Raw genomic sequence first — 21879 nt, 5'->3', positions numbered from 1 at the left:
CCTTACAGGACTCCATGTCACTTTCCAGCCATTTTTAAACCTTCTGCCATGAGTATTCCACCATCTCTACCCCTCCCACCCATTTTAGCTCTCCATTACATTATGCCTTCCCCCATTCAAATGTAAGCTCTTTGAGGGTAGAGACTGTTTTACTTGCTATTACATGTTCCCAGTGCTTAGCACAGTGCCTTGCATGTAGTAAGCACTTAATAAGTGCTTTTTCATTTATTTGGGAGATCCGCACTTTCACTCACCTAAACCACATTAGCTGCTCTACTTGTGAATTTACTAATGTTGGTCAATCTAATCAATCATCCATGATCTTAAAAGCAACAGAATGGTGTTTTTGTTGTTGTTCAGTGGTTTCAGTTCTGTCTGAATCTTTGTGACCCCATTTGGGGTTTTCTTGGCAGAGATATTAGAGTGGTTTGCTATTTCCTTCTCCAGCTCATTTTACAGATGAGGAAACTGAAGCAAAGGGTTAAGTGACTTACCCAGGATCCCAAAGTTAGTAAGAATCTGAGGCCATATTTGAACTCAGGTCTTCCTGACTCCAGGCCTGGTGCTTCATCTACTGTGCCACCTAGCTGTTCTTAACAGAATGATAAAGCATTTTATTGATGAAAAGCCCAACTAAATGGATTAGAAGCCATTTGAGGGCAGGGGCTATCATATATCTTTGTAACTACCATATAGTACTTGGCACACATAATAAGTGCTCAACAAAAACTCGGCAGTTAATTAAAAACACGTTTATTGATTTCTGTCTAATATCCTTTCTAGGTTTTTAGGATGATAGAAGAACGCCCCACACATTCCATCACTGTTCGGGTTTCTTATCTGGAAATCTGTAATGAGGCCCTGTTTGATCTCTTGTCCACCCTTCCCTATGTTGGCAACTCAGACACTCCAATGTCTATAGTAGAAAGCCCACAAGGTATCTTTGTCAAGGGCCTATCTGTGCATATGACAGGACGGGAGGAAGATGCTTTCAGTCTCCTTTTTGAGGTAAGATCTAAGTCTCTCACAGTTACTTCCTCCTTCTAAGTATTATGCAAGGGAACATTTTGAAAATCATAGCATCATCAAATCTTGAAGCTAGAAATGAAGTCGGAGGTTATCTATATAAGTATGGATTCATACTTATCTAGTACATAAGGTAGTATATAAGCAGAGCTCCTCTTTGATCAACTGAGAGTGATTTAAATTTTTAGCACTATTCCCTTCTACTTTGCCAGCTGCTGTGCAGGGATTTCCTCAAGCTATGCTTCTTCTTGGCATTTTCTAACTTCAAGGATCCAAAGAATTCATCAGAATGGGCATAACATCAACCAACATATACTGCACTCTTTCCACACCTTAGTAGTTAGTCTTATGAGTTGTTTTGGGTGAAAAAAATTTATTCCTTGTTGGCCAACTCTGTGGTGGTCTTTCCAAAATTAGGCTTGTCCTCAGATGATAGGCATATAGACCAGATAATGAGCACCATCTGGCTTAGTAGAAACTAGTAGAGTTGGCAACCTGCTGGCATAGTTTTGAAGAACCCAAGGTCAACTTCCAAGAAATAGGCAACCTAAAAGATCCTAGCCAATCTCAGCTCCCTGGGGAGCCATCTCAGGAATGATTAAGAACAGCATCACATACAACAAAGTATCAAGAAATTCAAAGATAAACCAGTAAGCTCCTCCAAAACATTCAGGATTGCATCAGGAAAGGGAACAGAGACAGCTCAACTTCCTGTGTGAAAACTTCACCAGGAGATGAAGTCTGAAGCCAAGGATTTCCCAGTTGAGAATGATAGAACTTAGTTCCAGTTCTGGTCCTAGCTCTGGTCCCAAGCAGAGATTATGGAAAGATAGAGAGACTGGTCCCAGCCAATGTCCTAGCTAATGGCCACTATAGGGGAGGTGGAACCAGGACCCAAAAACCCCATCCTGAAATATAGCAGGACAACTTTATCCACATTATACTGGAGGAAGGACTTAGCTCTGGTCTGGACCTAAACTAGGCCAATTCAGTAATTTTAGGCTTAAGGGTTAAAATAGAATGAGACATTTGTAGACTATAAAATGCAACAAGAAAAAAATAAATAAATAAAATACAACAAGAATTTTTTACTAATAAGACATTTAAAAATTTTTAAAGCATACCTGCTCAAATAAACCACTATTCCTCTCACCTGCATAATCACCATTGCAAACAGTCAGGGGAAGAAATGAGAAAGAACAAGGAAGAACTTTTTCTTTCTCATAATGAGGCATGTCAGGGGAAGAGTATATAGGTATAGAAAGAGCAGGGAGTAAGCATCTAATGAATATCACTCTTATCTGACCTGAGCAAAGGAAGGTTGAAAATTACACAGAAGGGTATAATGTAAAAATGCATTAAAATGAACAGAGGGAAGAAGAGGATTTGAGAGGTAGTGAAGTTAGAATCACAAGGAAAACAAATTTCAACTACATAAGTGTAATTATAAAGGAGTGAGACCGAGTGATCTGGATCTGATTTGAGTCTAAAGAGGAATAGCAAAGGAATAAACTGAGACCACTAAAGTGATTGCTAGTGCTGATCTCATTACTTTTCACTATGTGACTCTTTTTTTTTTAAATAAAGGTGGAAGTAGGGTCAAAGAATGAACACTTTTTTAACATAAAATGTTACTGATATTTGTTTTTATGTCACCTCTATTTCCCACTGTATTCCTCCCTCTTCCCCCCCTCCCTGGGAGAGCTATCACTTATAATAAAAAACTTTAAAAGAGAAAGAAAAAATAGTTTGTAAAAACTAACCAACATATCCCAAAAATTTGAGATTATGTTCAGTATTCTATATCCATGACTCCCCATCTCTGCAAAGAAGTGGAGGAAAGTAGAGAGAACACATGTGGTAGGATATTATGGAGGTTAAAAAAAAATCCTAATATTCATAACTGCGAATGGAATTAATTCACCCATAAAATGGAGAAAGGTAGAATGGATCAGAAAACAGAATCAACTAATATGTTGTTTACATGAAACACTTAAAATTTAGATTCATGCAGTTAAAATGAGATACTAGAATAGACTCTATTAGACATTGGGTGAATCCATAAAAATCAAGGAGGGCAATCATGATCTCAGACAAAACAACATAAAAATAGAAAGAAATAATTAGAGAAACTATATTATAGTATAAAAGACACTGGAGATGATAAAATAATATCAACAGTAAGTGTCAAATGGAATAGATATAATTCATTAAAGGCAAGTGAGAGGGCAGAATGAAGAGGGCAGAGTAGAGGAAGCACTAGAGCTGAACTCTCCCAATATTCTTCTCCAAACAACTTTAAAAATAACACATCAAATCAAATTCTGGAATGGCATAGCTGTTTTTCCATCCCAAGATGGAGTTTGGCAGGAGAGGTCGGTGAGACTGGGGTGGGAGCTATCCCAGAGGGCATGTGGCAACCACATAAGCAGTGGACCTTAGAGGTAGCTGTGACAGCAGCAGCAGTTTCAGGAGCTCTCAGACCAGAAATGGCAAGAGGACCACACAGCTGGTTAGAATGAGATTACAGGGCACTCTGAGCTGACACAGTGCAGGACTAGGTACTGTTTGGCAAGTCCACATGCAATTCTGGGTTGTAGTTCCAGGTCACAGAGAAGTAATTGTGGTCAGTCACAAGGGAGCAGGGGCTCTGGTCGCAGTTCCAGAGCATAGAGGGACACTAGTGCTTGTGGCTTTGGGGAGCAAGAGCCCTTCCTGGATAAAGACCAGAGCATAGACAAGGAGAGCAGTGAACTGATCTTTCCTCAGATCACACCATCTTGGAAGCACTAAAAATTTGGAGACCCCCAGAACTAGCTCTGAAAACAGTAATGTGAAAAACCTGGACCTTGAGACAGTGACCCCCACCCTCCTTGCCAAGGTGAGCAGAGCCTGACTCTAACATGAAGTTCAAAATCAAGAAATAGGCTGGAACACATTCAGTTGGGTATAGAAATCTATCTTACCCAAGAGAGAAGTAAGAGGGAAAAGGGATAAGAGGTGGAGGGTGATAAAAGAGATGGTGGGTTAAGGGAGGGAATCGTCAGAAGCAAAACAGACTTTTGAGGAGAGGCACAGGGTAAAGAGAGAGAGAGGAAGATAAACAGAAGAAAATAGGATGGAGGGAAATATACAATAACTGTGAATGTGAATGGGATGAGCTCATCCATGTAATGGAAGTAAATAGCAGAATAGATTAGAAACCAGAATTCAACAATATGTTGTTTACAAGAAACATACTTGAAACAGGAAGACACACAAAGAGTTAAAATAAGGGACTGGAGCAAAATCTATTATGCTTCAGCTGAGGTTAAAAAAAAAAGCAGGGATAGTAATCATGGTCTCAGACAAAGCAAAAGCAAAAATAGACCTTATTAAAAGAGATAATCAGAGAAACTATATTTTGCTAAAAGGTACCATAGGCAATGAAGGCACAGGCAATCAAAAATCTTAACAGCAAGTTTCTCTGATAAAGACCTCATTTCTCAAATATATAGGGAAGTGAGTCAAATTTATAAAAACAGGAACTGTGATGATTAAAAAGGTTTGAAAGACATAGTTTCTGGGTAATTTAATCATTTTATTAATAAGACCAGCACATTATTAATAAAAGGATGGTCACCTCTCTCTTAGACCAAAGACAATCATGGTGGTGGACTCACAGTTTATATACCCTTTGAAGAGTAGGTGGTCCCCAGGATGGGAAGCAACTCTGATTGGTTAACAATTAGAGAAGGAATATTACAGTGAGGGGCTGAGAGTAACATCACATCCCCCTGGGACAGATTATCTGTATACTCAGACCACCCCCAGCCTTGGGCAATCTATTCAAAGAATTTATGCCCCACCCAAGCCTGATCAGAACACAATTGCTATTCTACCAGGGTCTTAGTCCAATCTCATTTTCAGCAAAGTGTCCTTCAAGACACTGGACTTTTTAAAATCAGGACTTTAGAAAAAGGTGAGAACTCTGGATCTCCCCAAATCATTGGTTATTAATAATAATTTCTCTCAGAACCATTCTCCAATTGATAAATGATCAAAGGATGTGAACAGGCAGTTTTCAGCTATCTATAGTCATATGAAAAAAATGCTCTAAATCACCATTGATTAAAGAAATGCAAATTGAAACAACTCTGAGGTATCAACTCACACTTACCAGGTTGGCTAACATGACATAAAAGGAAAATGAAGGGATTTAGAAAAATAGGGACATTAGTGCATTATTGATAGAGTTATGAACTGGTCCAACCATTCTGGAGAACAATTTAGAAGTATGCCCAAAGGTCTATAAAACTGTGACCCAGCACTGCCACTACTAGGTCTGTATCCCAAAGAGATCAAAGAAAAAGGAAAAGGACGCAGATGTACAAAAATATTTATAGCATTTTTTTTGTGGTGGCAAATAATTGGAAATTGAGAGGATGTTCATCAATTGGGGAATGGCTGAACAAGTAGTATACGATTGTGATGGAATACTATTGTGCTGTAAGAATTGACAAGAGAGAGTGATTTCAGAAAAATCTTGGAAGAGACTTATATGAACTGATGCAGAGTGAAGTGGGCAGAACCAAATCATTGTACACAGTAACAGCAATATTATAATGATGATGGAAGACTTAGCTATCCTGACCAAGGTAGTTCCAGAGGACTTATGATAAAAAAAAATGCTATCCACCTCCAGAGAGGAAACTAATGAGCTCAAAGTGCAAATTGAAGTGTATGTTTTTCTTTTTCTTTCTTTCTTTTTTTTTTTGCAACATAGCTAATATGGAAATATGTTTTGCCTGATTTCACATGTGTAATTCATATCATATCGTTTGCCTTCTCAATGGGTGGGGGAAGGCCTGGGAGGAGAGGGGAAAGTTAGAATTCAAATTTAAAAAAAAAGATTAGAAACAAGTAAATAATTTTTTAAAAAAAGAAAACTATAAGGAGAAATACCAAAAAAAAGTTGAGTGCTTCAATGTACTTTATTAAAACCCATATAAATCTAACCAAAAAAATCAACAAGAAAGAAGTGAAGAACCTGAATAGAATTTAAGGAAAATTAGACATGATAGAGCCTTGGTATGGTACTCATTTGGTATATATATATATATTTTCTCAGCTTTGCATGTCATCTTCACAAAAACTGATCATGTGCTAGGATACAAAAATTCATAAACAAATGCAGAAAAGTAGAAATGTTAAGCATATTTTACTGACCACGATCAATAAAAATTACAGTCAACAAGAGAAATTTGAAAAACAATTCAAACTTAAATGGGCACTAAATGATATCCTAAAAATGAGTGAATCAGAGAACCAATCATAGAAAAATAATTTCATCAAAGAAAGTTACAATATTGAGAAGATGACATGCCAAAAGTTTTGGAATGCAAACAATTCAATCCTTATAGGAAAATGTATATTGCTAGACATTTTCATCGACAAAATAAAGGAGAAATCAGTGAATTGGGCATGCAGTTGACTAGCATTTATTGAACACCTACAATAAGCCTTGTACTAAGTCCATGCAATTTAAAAAAAAAATTAAAGCAACAGAGAAAAAACCCACAAAAATAGAAATTCTGAAAACCAAAGAAGAAATCAACAAACTTGGGGGGGGGATGATCTATTGAATAAATGAATAAAACAAACTTTAAGACTAGCAAAAATTTTTAAATTAGCTATTGTTTTGTTAAAAAAGATAGAAGCAAATGAAGAAGATAAAAAATGAAAAGAGTGAAATCACAATAGATGAAAGGAAATAAAAGAGGTTGTTTAAAAAACCTTTTCTCAATTACATGACAATAAAACAAAACTTAAGTTAAATAGATTAATATTTTTAAAAATATGAAATACTCAGATTAACAAAACAAGAAACAAAGACTTAAACAACTTTATCTTGAAATCAGAAGTTGAACAAGCTACAGATGAACATCCAAAGATGATGGTGGAGACAGATGATGTGTTTAGATAGATTGAAATGGAATTCCATAAAACCTTTAAAGAATGATTTACTGAATCTTAACATAAATGGTTTGCAAATATGGAAAAAAAAAGGTCATCTTATTAAATTCCTTCTATGACACAAATACAATCATAGTATCCAAACCCAGGAGAGGTCAAGCAGAGAAAAAAAAAAGATAATATCTCTATAAAAATATGAGAAAAAATTTCTAATAAAATCCTAGCAAAAGCCTACGGCAATATATTCAAAAGATTATTCACTATGAACAAGACACTCCATTTCTCAACTCTGTGGCATTCTCTTTGGCTGTCCCCTGTGCCTGGAATGCTCTCTCTCCTCTGCTCTGACTACTAACCACCCTGGCTTCCCAACTAAAACCCCACTTCTGCAGGAAGCCTTCCCCAACCCTTCTTAATTCCAGTGCCTTCCCTCTGTTAATTAGTTTTTGTTTATCCTGTATATAGCTTTCTTTGCATATATTTTTTTCATGTTGTCTCCTCCTACTGAGTGTAAGCTCCTTTAAAGCAGGGACTGTCTTTTGTCTCTTTTTGTATCCTCAGCTCTTAGCACTGTGCCTGTCACATAGTAGGTGCTTAATGTGCAGTAACTGATTGATTGATAAACATAATAGACCACTACAAAACAACAAAAATCACGTTATTATATGAATAGAGTCAGAAAAGCTTTAGAATATATTAAAACATTAACATGAATATGTTAAGACATTAACAATCACAAAACTTAAGTACTTCTTCCCTTAATATGGTAAATAGTATTTATCTAATTCTAAGACCTAGCATTGTCAATAATGGAGTAATGCAGGGGACATTTCCACTAAGATCTGGAAGAAAACAAGGATGCTCATTGTCATCACTCTTATTTGGTATAGTTCTAGAAACACTAACTACAGTATTAAAAAAAGGAAAAGAAAAATAGGAAATAAGCATAAGAGGAAGAAAAATTATCTCTATCTGTAAATGATATGTTGATCTACTTAAAGAACCCCAAAAATTCAACTAAAAATTATTTTAAATAAGGCCTTCAGTAAAGTAGCATGATATAAAATTAACTCACAAAATAATTACCCACTCTATATATTACTATAAAAACCCAACAGGAAAAGATAGGGGAAAAATCCATTCAAAATAAACTTGGTATTCAAACTACCAAGACACATGTCAAACTATAACCTACAAACACAACTACAGAACTTTTCAAGAATAATAATGGCAAACTCTAGAAAATTGGAGAAATAGTAACTGTTCATGTTTGGTCTTTGACACTATAATAAAAATGCCATTACCCAAATTAATCTGCAGATTCAGTGCCATACCAGTCAAACTTACCAAGGGGTTCCATTATAGACCTAGCGAACTAAATTCATTTGAAGAAATAAAAGGTCAAAAACCTCAAAAGAAATAATAAAAAAGAAAGAAGGATGAGCATTTACTACTTCTCAAACTATGTCATAAAGTAGTATTCACCAAAATTTTTTGGTTTTGGTTTAAAAAAAGAAAAGTTGACCAATGGGAACAGATCAGGTGGATATGAATTAGAAACAATTGAACATAGTAAGTATAAAGCCAAATGTATCTAGGGATAAGGTCTCCCCATTTGACAAAAACTTGCAGTGAAACAGGAAAGCAATCTGGCAGAAATTAGGTTTAGGCCAGCACAAGAATCTCCAAATGGAGATTTCCTTTCCCCTCTATTCCAAGTGACCTTTGGAGAGAGAGAGAATTGGTCTCAACTGGATACCTTTCCTTCCAGTCCCCTTCCCTTCTGGCTTGGTGGAGGTCCACACACATGCTGGTACCCTGCCCCGCTTTACTCTGTTTTTCAGTTCTCTGTATCCAAATTGATACATTTTTAAAAAATTTAAAAATAAAGGAAAATGGAGAGAGATGTCATTTCACTATGCCTAGGGGAAAAATTCTTAATTAAACATGAGATAGAATGGACTCCGGGATCACATGACAATTAGTCATTTCATCCAAACATTACAATCTTTCAAACTTCTCAAAATAAGAATTATATGCAAGAGGTAAGGCAATTTTATATGTCTCCATAGTCTATAATACCAACAATCCTAACAATACACTAACAATAGAGAAGGCTAATCTCTAATGTGCTTTACTCAGAACCTCTTCCCCATAAAGGCCACCACACTCTGGCTGGTTTGCACAAGGTGACAGTTGGACTTACAACAGAACTCAGTGCTGCCCCACCCTCCCAGCCCCAAGGAAAACCAAACTGCAGCATGACAATGCATTGTACTCCAAGAGCGCTCAGCCAGAGAACTGAAAAACAGTAAATAGAAGTAGGGTACCAGCATGTGTGTGGACCTCCACCAAGCCTGTAGGAAAGGGGACTGGAAGGAAAGGTCTCCAACTGAGGCTAATTTTCTTCCTGCAAAAGTCACTTGTAATAAAATGAACTTCCAAAAATGGGAAGTGGCTAAACAGCTCCTAGGAAAAAAGGCACAAAAAGGAAAAAGGAGTAAGAAAATGAGCATACTGAAAATATAAAGAAACAAAAAGACTGAAATAGCCAAAGATCTCAGGAAGAAGACAGTGAAAGACCTGGAGCACAAGCACATAAACCGAAAGTGAAAAATATTAATAACAATATGGAATGTGGCCTCTAGATCATCCAAATGAGTTCACACATCTATGAACAAATAAGGGGAAATGAATCAACACCTGAGGATGCAGAGGACCCTGCATATTCTCAAGACAGCTTTGAACCACAGCAGGATATTCCTGAGTTGTTCAAGAACGATAAAAGAATCACGAAAGCAGAATTTATGGCCGTAACAGCAGAAATGATCAGAAGAATGGAAAAATCTGAATCCATGCTGGCAAATCTTGCCAAAGGAAAGAAAAAGGGAGAGCAACTGATTGGGAATGCAAATATGCAGAAGTGAAGGATAATCCAGAAGAGAAACAAACATAACAATGTTAAAAAGAAAACATCTCTACACAAGCAAGACCATGTTAATCTTGAAGGGGAAAAAAAGGATACATTGAAACATTGTAAGAATTATAGGTCTTCCAAAAGACCATGAGTCAAAAAACCTGAACATCACAATGCAATAAATTATACCAACCCCCCCCCCCAAATTGTTCAGAAGTTCTGAATACAGTTTTTTTTTAAAGTTCTAATCAAAAGAATCCATAGATTGTCTGTAGAGGAAGAAAAAAAATACACCTGGTTACAAGCACCAAAACATATAGTTATTAAATTTAATAATTCCAATGACAAACAACTTCTGCAAGTAACCAGGGAAAAGACCTTCAAATATAAAGAAAATTATATTCAAAGAACACAAGACTATTCTGCACCAACCAGAAAGTGAAGGAGGAAATGGAGAAATGTGTTCAAAAGAGCAAAGGAGTTCAAGATGCAAGCCAAGATAGTTTATCCTGAAAACCTTAGCCTAATAATCAAGGGGGAAAAGGTGGATATTCAATTAAAAAGAGACCTTTGAAGCATTCCTATAAAGAAAACTATACCTGAGCAAATTATTTGCTTTGCAGATACCTCAGACAACAGAAATACAAGAAGGATGAATAAGTATAAGAACCAAGGAAGGCACATATAATAAATTACCCCAGAAAGAACAAAAACAAAATTAGAGGAATATATCTATGCTATCAACAGTAAAAAATAGTAACAACAAAACAACAATATAGATGCCATTAAGAGATTCTTTGTAAAAGTATACAAGAAGACAAGGATAAAAGAGAAATTGAAAAGAAAAAAAGGCACGAAACATGATATGTCTCAAACATCCTGCCTAGAGGTGAATTAAATTTTTTATGGAACTAAACTGCAGAATGGGAGGGCACATAAAAGCAGAGAGGGATGAAGAAAATAAAGGGAATGTACCTTAATCAAGTCAATGGTTAACAATGAAGGGAAAATAACTGCTAAAGTCTAAAAGAAAAATGGGTAAAGTGACAAAGGAAGGGAATGAAATGGAAAGAGGAAGGGAAATCTCAGATCATTTGTGGGAAAGTGGCTTACTGAAGAACACTTCCATGAGGTAAAGAGAGAGATCATATAATGGGATATGGGGACCTTATAGTGGATATAATCTGCAAGAATTTGGTGCTTAGAGAGAACAGAGTGTTGTGTCTCCAACATCCTGTTTCAGGATAAGGGGAATTAGAACTTCTAGGGGCAGTTGACACCCAGAAGAGTGGGAGGGCATGGGCCCCAAGAGGAGATTTCATGTCAAATGGGGAAAAATGATCATGGGAGGGAAAGAGTTTGTTTATTATTATAAACTGCACAAATATGCACATGGGAAAATTCCTACCATGGGCTAATATTTCTATCTTTTCTATCTTCTGCAGGATTGGTATTTCTAAGACTGAGGCACAACGGGAAAAGGGGGTCAGGGAAAAATATATACAAGGCAATGACAGAAATTCTTTAGAGGAAGAAACTCAAAATAGATAACTAAAAAGGTTTAATTTAATAAGGAATACTAAAGAAGGAATAAATCAGTATAAGGGCAATGGATCAATTAATAAAAGTATAACATATAGAAAGGGAACAGAAATAATGAAGAACATGAGCAAAAGAAATTCTTTTTAGAAAAGGCAAAGAAAATTAGATAAAAATAAAACAAAAGTTGGAAGGAAGAGAGGTTTCTCTCATTTTTAAGTGAGAGAGAAAAAAGAGGATGAATTAAATAACCAGGTAAAAGGAAGAAAAAGAAGGAATTAATAAATTAATCAAAGCACCAGAATTAGGGAAAGTGAAGGGATCTAGTATTACAACCAAGAATAACCTACCAAGCAAAATTGAATATAATTCTCCAGATGGAAAAAAAGAGAGAGAGAGATTTAATGAAATAGAGTACCTTAAAGCATTCCTTATGAAAAGGCCAGAGCTGAGTAGGAAATTTGACATTCAAACAAAGGTCTCAAGAGAAACATAAAAAGGTAAATATGAAAGAGATATCATAAAGGTGTTAATAAAGTTGAACTGTTTACATCCCTTATTTGGGGAGGTGATAAATGTAACCTCCTCAGAACTTTTGCATCTTAGAGGGAGTCCAGGTGTGGTTCTCTCATGTTTGGATGATCTTAGAGAGAAGAATGGAAGATGGAGTACACTGGGAGAGGGAGGAGGGGAGAAGAATAGTGGGGGGAAATATCACATTGATGGGGTACATACGGAAGAGTTTATATAATTGGTGCAGTGGGGGTGGGGAGTGAGCAACACTCAAACTTCACTTTTATCTGAATTGGTTCAAGGAGGAAAGAATAAACATACACACACAGTTGGGTGTAGAAACTCATCTTACTCAACAGGGAAGTAGGAAGGAAGGGGGTAAGAGAAAGGGGGTAAGATAAGAGGGAGAATAGATTAAGGGAGGCAGTAGTCAGCAGCAAAACATAATCTTAAAGAGAAGATAGGGTGAAAAAGAGAAAGACAAGAGAATGGAATGGAGGGAAACATACAGTTAGCATATATAACTATGCATGTGAATGGGATAAACTCAACCATAAAATGGAAGAGGACAGCAGAATGGCTGAGAAACCAGAATCCAACAATATGTTGTTTATACAATTAACAGACTTTAAACAGAAAAAATATACATAGAGTTAAATAAGGAGTTGGAACAAAATCTATCATACTTTAGCTGAAGTAAAGACAGGGGTAACAGTCATAAACTAAGACAAAGCAAAAGCAAAAATGGACCTAAGAGATAAACAAGAAAACTGTGTTTTGCTGAAAAGTAACAAACAATATCAATACTGAACATATATGCACCAAACAGTATAGCATCTAAACTCTTAAAGGAAAAGTTAAATGAGTTAAAGGGGAAATAGCCAAAATATAATAGTGGAGGAACATCAACTTAATCCTCTCAGACCTAAATAAATCTAGCCATAAAATAAGAAATAAGAAGCTGAATAGAATTTTAGAGAAGTTAGCTCTAATAGAACTCAGGAGACTATTGATTAGGAATAGAAAGGAGTATACTTATTCCTCTGCCGTACATGACACCATCCAAAAAATTGATTGTGTATTAGGACATAAAAAACTCCAAAAAATGCAAAAAAGTAAAAATACTAAATACATCTTTTTCTAACCATAATGTAATAAAAAAAATGCATCCAATAAGAGGCCTTTGAGTCATAGATTAAAAATTAATAGTAAACTAAACTTAATTCTAAAGATTGAGTAGGTAAAAGAATAAATCTTAAAAGAATCAATAATTCTCCTAAAGATAATAAGATAGCATACCAAAATCTATGGGATGTGGCCAAATCAGTATTTAGGGGAAATTTTACATGGAGCTAAAAAGAAAAAAATTAGAAAACCAACAAATTAAACCCCACCCCAATTAAACATCAAAGTAGAAATCCTGAAAATTAAAAAAGAGATTAAGAAAAATGAAAGTTAAAAATTTGATATAATAATAAAACTAAGAACTGGTTTTTAATGGGGGGAAAAACAAATTACTAGTATCAAAAATGAAAAAAGGTCAATTTATAACCAATGAAGAATAAATAAAAACAATTATTAGGAGCTATTTTGCAGAACTATATGCCAATAAAACTGAAAATGTAAATGAAATGAATAAATGTTTACAAAAATATGAATTCCTTAGCATAACAGGAATAGGAACTAGAACAGGAAATAAAATACTTAAATTACTCTATCTTAGAAAAAGAAATTGATGCCATAAAGGTATTCCTTAAGGGAAAAAAATGGCTGGATGGATTTACAAGAAAACTTTACCAAAAATTTAAAGAGTGGTTAATTCCAATACTACATAAACTGTTGGAAAAATAGGCAAAGAAGGAGTCCTACCAAGTTCCTTCTTTGACACATATAAGGTCTTGGCACTTAAACTAGGGAAAGTCAAAATAGAGAAAGAAAATGATAGACCAATTTCTCTAATGAATATTGATGCAAAAAATTAAATAAAATATTAGCAAAGAAATTGAAGCAATATATTAAAGATCATATGCTATGATCAGGCTGGATTTACACTAGGAATGCAGAGCTGGTTCAATATTAGGAAAACCAAAAGCATAATTTACCACATTAACAACAAAAATAATATGATTATTTCAATAAATGCAGAAAAAGCTTTTGACAAAATGCAATACTCATTTCTATGAAAAAAAAACACTAGAAAACATAGAATAAATGGAGCTTTCCTTAAAATGGTTAAGTAGTATCTATCTAAAACTAAGAACAAGCATCATCTGTAATGAGGATGAGATAGAAGCCTTTCCAATAAGATCAGAGTGAAGCCAGAATGTCCATTATCACCATTACTATTCAGCATTGTACTAGAAATGCTAGATACAGAAATAAGACAAGCACAGGCAATTAGAAAATGAAACTATCATTTTTTACAGATGATATGATGGTTTACTTAGAAAACCCTAGAGAGTCAACTAAAAAAACAAATAATTAACAACTTCAGCAAAGTTGCAGCATATCAAAGAAACCCACACTAATCATCAGCATTTCTATATATTACCAACAAAACCTAGAAGAAAGAGATAGAGAAATTCCATTTTAAATAACTATAGACAGTATAAAATACTTGGGAATCTACCTGCCAAGACATACATGGGAATTATATGAACTACAAAACACTCCACACAAAAACAGATCTAAATAACTGGTGAAATATTCATAGCTATTGGGTAGGTCAAGCCAATATAATTAAAGTTTCAGTATTACCTAAATTGATTTACTTATTCATTTCTATACTAATTAAATTACCAAAGAATTACTTTTTAGAGCTAGAAAAAAAATTCACCCATAGGAACAAAAGGTCAAGAATATCAAAGGAATCAATGGAAAAACAAGGGAAAGGAAGGAGAACTAGCAGTACTGGATCACAATCAATACTACAAAGCTGTAATCATCAAAACAATTCAGTACTAGATAAGAAATAGGTTGATTAAAAACAAAAACAAAACAGGGCAGCGAGGTGGTGCAGTGGGTAGAGCACCGGCCCTGAAGTCAGGAGGACCTGTGTTCAAATCTGACCTCAGACCAAACACTTGACACTTACTAGCTGTGTGACCCTGGGCAAATCACTTAACCCCAATTGCCTAAAAAAAAAAACCCCAAAAAACAAAAACAAGAAATAGGTTGATTAGTGAAGCATATTACATGTACAATATACAGAAGCAAATGAGAACAATAACCTAATATTTGTTAAACCCAAAGATTCCAGATTTATGGTAAGAACTCACTACTTGACAAAAACTGTTAGGAAAGCTAGAAAGTAGTCTGGCAGAAACTAAGCACAGGCTAACATCCCACAACATATACCAATATAAGCTCAAAGAGGATATATAACTTAGACACAAAAGGTGATATCATAAGCAAATTAACGGACCATAGAAGAAATTATCTGTCAGACCTATGGATAGGGGAAGAATTCATTACCAAACAAGAGATAGGTTCATGAGAGATAGATGTTTAATTTTGGTTTCATAAATTTAAAAGCTTTTGCCCAAACAAAACTAATTCAGCTAAAATTAGGGAGAAAAGCTTGAAACTAGCAAACAATCATTGCAGCAAGTTTCTCTGCTAATGGTATCATTTCTAAAATATGTAGGGAACTGAATCAAGTTTTCAAGAATAAGAGCCATTCCTTAACTGGTAAATGGTCAAAGGATATGAATTGTTTTTAAGGGAAGAAACCAAACGTATACAATCTCACACCTATCATACTTATCAAACTTATCAAAATGATAAGTTCTGGATGGAATGTGGGAAAACAGGTACACTGATATACTCACTATTGGTGGACCTGTGAACTAGTCTAAACCATTCTGAAATTATTTGGAACTATTCCTCAAAAGCTGTAAAACTATTCATACCCTTTAGCCCAGGGCAATTTCTACTAGGTCTGTATCACAAAGAGATTAAAGGAAGAGAAAAAGGACCCACATGCACAAAAATATTTATAGTAGCTTGGTTTTTTTGTTGTGGTAGCCGTGAATTGGAAACTGAGGAAATGTCCATCAACTGGGGAATCACTGAATAAGTTATGATGTGTGAATGCAGTGGAATACTATTGTGCTATAAGGAGTGATGAAAAAGATGATTTCAGAAAAACCTCGGATGATTTGTGTGAATTGTTGCATAGTAAAGTGAATAATGATCCACCACAGTTCCAAAGGACTGATTATGAAAAATGCTATCCACCTTTATATAGAGAATGGATGCAAACTATGTAGACTGTGCAAATTAAAGCATTTTTTCTATTTCTTTTTCTTGCAATTAAAAAAAAACATGACTAATGTGGACATTTGTTTTGCATGACTATACATATTTGTAATGGGCTCTATTTTCCCTTCTCAACAGTTAAGAGAGAGGGACATGAGAGGGAGAGAATGTGGAACTGAAAATAAAATAAAGTTGACTTTTTAAAAAAGAAATCACATTATGCTTAAGGAAACATAAGCAACAAACCAATACCAGTATTAAACATATTTTCCACATGCTTTACCATTTAACGTCATAAAGGAAATATTTACTGAATTACAAGAAGATATAAACAGTAGTACAATGGGGTAGGAGGTTTTGGACAAATCTAACAGAAAGATAAATGCAAGGGAAAGTATAGAATTGAACAAATTGCTGGAGAAAACATGCTAAAAGAATTATGGGATCTTAGAAATGGATCTGCTAAATAATATTACATATTTCTTAACAACACATGGAACTTTTACAAAAATTGGCTTTGTATTAGAGCACAGAGATATTGCAAATATAAAAAGGCAGATATAGTGAACACATTATAAATCATAATGTAAAATAAAAATAATAAACAGTTCAGAGAACACTAGCAAAAGACACAGACCCAAAATGAGACTTAACAATGAATTCCTAAATAATGAGTGGGTCAAAGAATGAATCATAGAAATAATTATGTAAAAAAAAATTATAATGGTGAATCAACATACCAGAATTTTTGGGATGCAGGTAAAGCAATGCTTGGGGTAAATTATATCCTTAGAAGACATACATTAACAAAATAGAAAAGGATTCATGAATTACAATGAAAATGATTTTTTTTAAACTAGAAAGCCAACAAAACCCGCAAAATAAGCACCAAAACGAGATGTTAAAAATTAGAGCAGGGGCAGCTAGGTGGCTCAGTGGATACAGCACTGGCCCTGGAGTCAAGAGGACCTGAGTTCAACTCTGACCTCAGACACATAATACTTCCTAGCTGTGTGACTCTGGGCAAGTCACTTAATGCCAATTACCTCACTTAAAAAAAAATTGGAGTAGAAATAGATAAATTGAAAACCAAAAAACTATAGAAATGATCAATAAAACTAAAAAAAAATGTCCCTTTGAGAAGACTAACAAAATTGATAAACCTTTAGCCAGCTTGTTAAAAAGAAAGGCAGAAAATCAAAACATCCCAATAGCAAATGAATAAGGTGAAATCTCAATAAATTATCAGAACCTATTATGCATAGTTATATACTATCAAAACTGAGAACACAAGAAAATAGAGGAATACTTCAAAAATATAAAATACAAAACTAACAGAAGATTAAATCAGGTTCTTAAATAGTTCAGTTTTTTAAAATAGAGTTAGCTGTATTAGAACTACCAAAATAGGTGGCAGGGGTGGTGAGGGAAGGGACAACCTGATCCTGATGGAATCACAGAAGAAGTCTATCAAAACTTTAAAGAGCAATTAGTAATAATTGCTGAGAAACTGAGAAAGTACTCTAACTGACTTCTTTTATTAGACAAATATAGGAACGATACATAAAGAAAGAAAGGATAAAGCATACAATAATTATAGAGTGATATTAATGAATTTTAATTTTAAAATTCTAAATAAAATCTTGCCAAAGAGACTACAGCAATCCATCCAAGAAATCATTATGACAAAGTTGGATTTATACTATGGTTGCAAGGAGGGTTCAACATTAGGAAAGAAATAACAATCATATTAAAAACAAAAATACCTAAAAACCACATGATTATCTCAATATATTTAGAAAAAGCCTTTGGCAAAATATAACACTCTTTTAAAACTCTATAGAACTCTATAGACATAGACCATTTTAAAAATCATGAAAAGTATGTTGAAAAAGACATGATATATGGATATGTCAGAAGTTATCCCAAATAAATAGAAGAATAAAGTAAAGATGCCCATTTTCCCCACTATTTTTTATATATTTCTGGAAATGCTAACGATAGCAATTAGATAAGAGAAATAAAGGAGGTAAAGGCTTAAAGACAGGTAAAGAGCAGATAAAACTCTCCCAGTTTTCTCATAAGTTACTTAAAAAATCCTAGGGAATCAGCAGAGATATTAAAACAATAGTTTCAGCAAAGTTGTAGGCTACAAAATAAACCCTTAGAAAGCAATAGCATTTCCATACAATAACAAAATCCAGGAGGTAATAATAGAAAGAGACATCTCATTCCAAATAACTATAAAATGCATAAAATATTTGAAGATCAATCCACTAAAGCTCACAAAATCTTAGATTCAATTTCAAAGTGCTCTTTAAAAAAAAAAAGCTTTTAAAAAAATTGATGGGTTATCTTTTGGGGCAGCTAGGTGGCGCAGTGGATAGAGCACCATCCCTGGAGTCCGGAGGACCTAAATTTAAATCTGGACTCAAACACTTGACACTAGCTGTGTGACCCTAGCCAAGTCACCTAACCCCAATTGCCTCACCAAAATAAATAAATGAAAATAAAATAAAAAGCTGATGGGATATTCAGTGCTCCTGTCTGGGCCATGCCAATATAATAAAAATGAGAACACTACCAAAGTTAATTTATAGTTTTAGTACTATGCTAATCGTAATATCAAAGGGATACTTTACAGGATGCTAAAATGACAAAAATTCATTTTGAAAAACAAAAGGTCTAGACTATCAAGTGAAATAATGAAAAGAGGTAGGGATATAGGGGGAATATCACTTCTAGAACTAAAACTATATGACTGGAAAAAATAAATTACTTTAGAAAAGAGCTCCCTATTTTATTTTATTTTTTTCAATTACTGGAAAAACTGGAAAGCAGTCTGGTGAAAATTAAGTTTAGATCAACACTTTTTGCCATATTCCCTAGTACATTCTAAATGGTTACATGACCTTGGTAATAAAGATTATACCACTGAAAAATTAGAAGAGAAGCAGATCTTATACCTTTCATAGTTTTGTGTGAGATATGTGCAGCTAGGTTGTGATTAATGTAAGTTCAAATAATGCAAAATTTCTCTCTTTTGTGAATTATAAAATAATACCATGTTGCATTTAATGCAAGCCAAAATTCAGTTCATTTGACACGTGATCTATGAGTGTTTTAACACACTGCTATGTTGTGAATCTTTACCTGTCATCTTGTGGGGATATGATATGCAGCTGCACAGCATATTATCAACAATTATGTTAATTTTTTAAATTTATTAAAATGGACAAAAAGAAGACTATTTCAGATGAAAACACTGCCAGCACAATAAATGAGATGTTTGTTATTACATTAGGACAAAAATTTGATATAATTGAGTAGCATGAACCTATAGTTCATAGTAACTAAAAAAGGACAAGATGTCAGAATGCCTTAATCTAAAGTGTGGAATATAATAAGAAAAAGGCAAAGTTACATCAGCTTTTTTGTGTTTTGCAAACAACCACAAGGAATAGAAGTGTTGCAGTGATAGAAATGAATCATCTTTTAGCCATATAAAAATGCATTCTTCTTAGCAGAACTGTCATTCAGACAAAAGCTTCAAGTTTATTTATGGCAGTGAAAGAAAATAAAAATGAAGTGGATAGTCCAGAAATTTTTCTTGTAAAAATTGATCAGTTCAGTCACTTTAAAAATCACGTTCAGTTGCATAGTGTTAAAATTACCAGTGAGGCAGCCAGTGTAGATGAAGATCCTGAGGCTAAATATCTCAATGTTTTGAATAGAATAATGGAATAAAGTGGGCGGCTATGTAATTAACAAAATTTTAATGTGGGTGAAACAGGCTTATTCTGGAAAGGGAAGCTTTCTAGAATTTGTATTTCTAAGAAAAAAAATCAGTCTATATTTAAAGTGTCTAAGGGTCATCTAACACTTACTGGAAGATAATGCTGAAGGTGATTTTAAATTAAAACAAATGTGTGTTTATTAGTCTCAAAATCCTCACACTTTAAAAGACTACAGCCATTGATGGCTTCCAGTTCTTTGACAGTCAAATAAGAAAGTACGGGTGATTCAAGCTGTTTTTAAAGGCTGATTTCCAAGTCATTTTACTCCAGTTGTTGAAAAATATGGCAAAGACAACAATATCATGTTTAGATCCTTACTGATTTTAGATAATGTCCTAGGTCATCCAATGTGAGCATAAAAATTCATTAACAAGTTCTCTATATTTACCAGCTGTATGAATATTTAAAGAAAGAAGACCATTTAATTTACACTGCTAAAATTTTTTAAATGACAATAACTGTTTTGTCATATCATTGTAGGCTTATCTTTAGGCATGATATTCAGTAATTTTTTTTTAATTTTTAAATTTTGTTTTCTGCAACTACGGTATTACTTTGTGATAAACCTAAACCAGAAATATTTTTTCTTATCCTTTGTTGTTTTATTATGTTGACAAAGGATAAACTAATTTTTAAAAATTTTCATTGCATATTTCCACTGAAACCAATTACCACATTTTACATGCAATTGAAATTTTCCATAATATGAATTTATATAATATGATACTTCACAGTATTCATTAGTTGCACTAACTAGAAACTAGCTGTAACTTTTATCACGTGATACTGAAAATTTTCTGCACAAACACAATTAATGCACCTGTGATAAGAAAGGAAACTGTTAAATAGGAAAACAAATCTTTATATCAGACTTCCCTGATAAGGTTTAGTATACAAAAAACATAAACAATTAACTTACACACACACACACACACACACACACACACACACACACACACATCATTCCCTGATAGATAAATGATCAAAGACTATTAATAAACAATTCTCAAAAAAGTAAACTATTAACAAATATATGGAAAAAAATACTCCAAATCACTAATACTAAGAGAAATGCAGATCAAAACAGCTTATTTTGGGTGAAGTTTCACCTTGTAGTCTGAAAATTGGCAAAGTTAACAAAAGATAGGACTAGTCGGTGTTAGTGGGGTTGTAGGAAGATAGGCATACTTGTTTGAGTTTTGTTTGAGCTGTGAAACAGTATAAAATTTTTGGAAAGCAATTTGGAATTATGCAAATAAAATGACTAAAAATGTCCATACCCTTTCACGCAGAGATTCTACAGCTAGGCTTATAAACCAAGGAGACTATTGATGGAGGAAAATTCCCCATATACACCAAAACATTTATAGCACCATCTCTTTTTGTGTGATAATAAAAAAAAATTGAAACCAAAGTGGATTGAGGAACATCTAAACAAATTGCATAAGAATGTGATAGAATATTAACAAACTGATGATGAAATAACAAATATGATAATACAGTGAAGTATGCAAAGATTTACATAAGTGATGCAGAATGAAATAAGCAGAGTCAAGAACACAATATACACAATGACTACAACAATGTGAATGGAAAGAATGATTATCTAATCAAGAGTGAGTACTGCAAAATTACAAAGAACAAGCATAGCTTTTTAAAAAAATTTTATTAATTTTTCTGATTTATCAACAATCACTTCCATATGCTTTTGAGTTTAAAATTTTTCTCCCTTTTCCTCCTCCCCACCCTCCCCAAGATGGCGCACAATCTGATATATGCTTTACATTTACATTCCTATTAAACACATTTTCATATTAGTGAAGTTGTAAGTAAAAATTAAAACCAATAGGAGGAGCCATCAGAATGGTGAAA

At 34.1% G+C, this 21879-nt stretch overlaps 1 protein-coding gene across 3 annotated transcripts in view; it reads left to right on the top strand.

Annotated features, from left to right (window-relative positions):
- The window catches only part of KIF9 (kinesin family member 9), a 75553-nt gene that overhangs the window by 14812 nt on the left and 38862 nt on the right, over window positions 1-21879 (top strand). For all 3 annotated transcript variants that reach the window (XM_020999126.2, XM_020999128.2, XM_020999129.2), the window contains one exon: window positions 784-1008. In XM_020999126.2, coding sequence (XP_020854785.1) covers window positions 784-1008 — 225 coding nt within the window. The remainder of the gene's footprint in view (window positions 1-783; window positions 1009-21879) is intronic.

The sequence above is a fragment of the Phascolarctos cinereus genome, unplaced genomic scaffold (assembly GCF_003287225.1).
Source record: "Phascolarctos cinereus isolate Bilbo 61053 unplaced genomic scaffold, phaCin_HiC Scaffold_4;HRSCAF=312, whole genome shotgun sequence".
Classification (NCBI taxonomy): domain Eukaryota; kingdom Metazoa; phylum Chordata; class Mammalia; order Diprotodontia; family Phascolarctidae; genus Phascolarctos; species Phascolarctos cinereus.
The sequence above is the reverse complement of the archived record's forward strand: the minus strand, read 5'-3'. Positions and strand labels throughout refer to the sequence as shown.